Source organism: Micropterus dolomieu, linkage group LG14 (genome assembly GCF_021292245.1).
Source record: "Micropterus dolomieu isolate WLL.071019.BEF.003 ecotype Adirondacks linkage group LG14, ASM2129224v1, whole genome shotgun sequence".
In the NCBI taxonomy this organism is placed as follows: Eukaryota; Metazoa; Chordata; class Actinopteri; order Centrarchiformes; family Centrarchidae; genus Micropterus; species Micropterus dolomieu.
The window spans coordinates 2883821-2886569 of NC_060163.1; the positions used below are offsets into that span (position 1 = coordinate 2883821).

The 2749-nt window shown below is 40.6% G+C and overlaps 2 protein-coding genes across 2 annotated transcripts in view; both read left to right on the plus strand.

Annotated features, from left to right (window-relative positions):
- Positions 1-2749, plus strand: part of tmem94 (transmembrane protein 94) — a 339697-nt gene that overhangs the window by 293569 nt on the left and 43379 nt on the right. The window lies entirely within an intron of this gene.
- The window catches only part of myo15b (myosin XVB), a 76280-nt gene that overhangs the window by 66836 nt on the left and 6695 nt on the right, over positions 1-2749 (plus strand). Inside the window, exons 57-59 of the mRNA XM_046069692.1 lie at positions 1203-1297; positions 1429-1506; positions 1596-1692. Coding sequence (XP_045925648.1) covers positions 1203-1297; positions 1429-1506; positions 1596-1692 — 270 coding nt within the window. The remainder of the gene's footprint in view (positions 1-1202; positions 1298-1428; positions 1507-1595; positions 1693-2749) is intronic.

Below are 2749 nucleotides of genomic sequence, written 5' to 3' on the forward strand. Positions count from 1 at the left end.
GGCCTTATTAGAGCATTTAGCTGCAAAAGAGCCAGAATAAAAGCCAGAAACACTGAAAATGAATGCTAATGTTGCTCTATTTCTGCTGAAGGTGTAAACAGGCAATAGTTTGCTAACATGTTAACTATATATAAATTTTACGAGATCATAATATGTCAAATGTGTGTGATTATTTGCCTATTGTGAAGTTGACATGGGGGGACAGTCTAATTCAAAAAGGCAGAAAGCTTCTGCATGCTGTCTGCATTGATTCAGCACAGAGGGGCATCCGTTACAGAATTCGGTGACACTATTGCAGAAACAATGTTTTTTTTTTCATTTATTCAATATAATTTTATATTTTCTTAATCTGTGGATACAGTAAAGGGAGTAGACTGTAAACAGAGCCAGCATTTCCCAGGGCATTTTATCTATTGTAATTTAGCATTTCAAGGATATTTTTATTATGTTCCTCAACACAGAAACACAAGAGCATGCTGGATAACTTAACTATATGTTTTATATTTGTTACAAAGACATAACATTTTTTCCATCATTGTTATGTTGCTGTACTTTATTGGGTACTCATAAGCATCAGAAACAATTTCTACAGAGAGGACTCAACTAGAGCTGTGAAATCAAAATATTATATCCAGAATTGTTTGTTGAGGAACAAAGCACTGCATTATAGTTGCGGATCTGCAAAATTTACTGTGACCCAGATTAAAAAAATTAACATTATCATTATGAATAACAGCTCCACCCAAAATCTAAAGTCCATAAACAGTAAAATGCAGGTAAAAGCAGCAGTAGGCTTGTGAACCAAAAATGAAAAAGCAAAATCTTAAGGAGCTCCTAAACTTTAACTTTTTAAAATGTTTTGCAATTATTTTCTGTTTGTTGTTTGTTGTCTCAGATCCATCTGTACTCTCGGCTGGCGGCTGCTCAACCTGGTGACTGGGTTCTTCCCCTGCTCTGGTACTCTGCAGCCCTCTGTCACACGTCACCTACATGACATCTCTCAGGATTATGAACACCCATACCAAGGTAGAGGAAAGACAGTATTTACGCACAGACATTAGACCTGGGTTGCAAATAACACATGCTGACACAACAATGCTTATCTTTACGTCTCATTGTAATGTAAAGTGTCAGCTATATATTTAGATACATATAATGGTTCTTTCAGTGCACACACTCTTTATAACATATCTGTCCTTCAGAGCTGGCGTGTGTGTGTCAGGAGAACCTTCAGCGATCTCTCAGTTTCGGTGGTCGCCGTAACATCCCCTCTCAAGAAGAGATGGAGGCCATTCTAGCAAGTCAACCTACCCACTCGAGCAAAAAAAAAAAAAGAACATCTTCAACATCTTTCAGGGTGTATTTCAACTGTTACATTCCATCATTATCTGCATTTGCATCTGAACAGTTTCTTTTGGCTTTCTGTAGGCTGGCAAAACCTCTCGACGTATTCCCATCCAGCTGCCAGGAGGAGTGGATTTCCCCATCAAGATCCGCAGCTTCAGTGTAAGATTCTGTCAACTCACCCATGAAAACCAGCAGTCTTTTTGTTGATCATCAATATCTATTTAGTTTTGTGTTTTATCTTCCTCTAGATGGCATCAGATGTAGTAACAGAGTTCTGTAAAGAAATGGGCGTCTCAAATCTCTCAGAAATCAAAGAATTCTCCGTCCTCGTCAACCGACGTCAAGGTAAATCAGACTGACACTGCCATCATCCTGAGTGAAATGCAATAATACCTATGAGTAGCTATTCCTTCTTCTTCCTCTGCTTCTGCCATTTCTACTTTTTCACCTTCTACAGTTTGCTTTACAGGCAGATTCAGTGCATTCCCCACTTTGATAAAATTTCTAGAACATGTAACACCGAAAAGGATGCTTTTGTCAGTCAAATGGTCAAATTTAAATGGCCACCCAAATTACATAACTATGCATTTTCTCAACAACACATGACTTGGACTTGACTCAGATTTGAGTTATGATGTTTGAAGAAATGTACCTGTCTTTGTTTTTTCCTGTCTGTGTGATATGCCCCTTTTACACGGCCTGTTCAAAGCCTTTATTCTGCCCTGCCGTTGTGTATAAAACATACAAACCAAAATGTGGGGGCATTGTTGTATCACCTTTGAGCCGGCGGCTGAGGTAGTATGAGCAGTGACGTTGTCAGTCTGGCAGTAAACGTACAGTGTAGGTTACAGTTCGTAAAGGCTGGAGCTTCTCAAGACCAAAGTAAAGCTCTCATGTGTAGTTTCCCACCTGCTGGAATAGTGCCACTATGATGGTCAGCTCAGCCAACTTTGTGTGGGTATTGTAAGCAGTGGAAAACAAAGTAGAGGTACCAACTGCGAATAGAGTCCAGTCGAGACATACCATGCAGTGAGAACACTTCCCTGGTATTGACCTTATCATCCTGTAGGCCTTTGTTCATCGACTTTTGTAAATGCTCCGTACTTGTATAGCGCCAGTCACACACTGAGCCTAAGTGCTCAAACGGAAACTAACAACCAACACGCAACCAGGGGGAGCCAGGGATTGAACCGCCGACCTTCCGATTAACGGCCAACCCGCTCTACCTCCTGAGCCCCTTGACTTTTGCTGTTAAATCATTGTACTGCATAAGCACTGCCTCTGAGTCTGCATTTGGGTCCTATTCCTCGTGTTCCTGGTTACCCTGCTTGCACTATTGTGACGGACGGAATAGCCAGTGTTGGACCTAGCAGATGTATGTTTTGAAGAGGAATTGTATGTT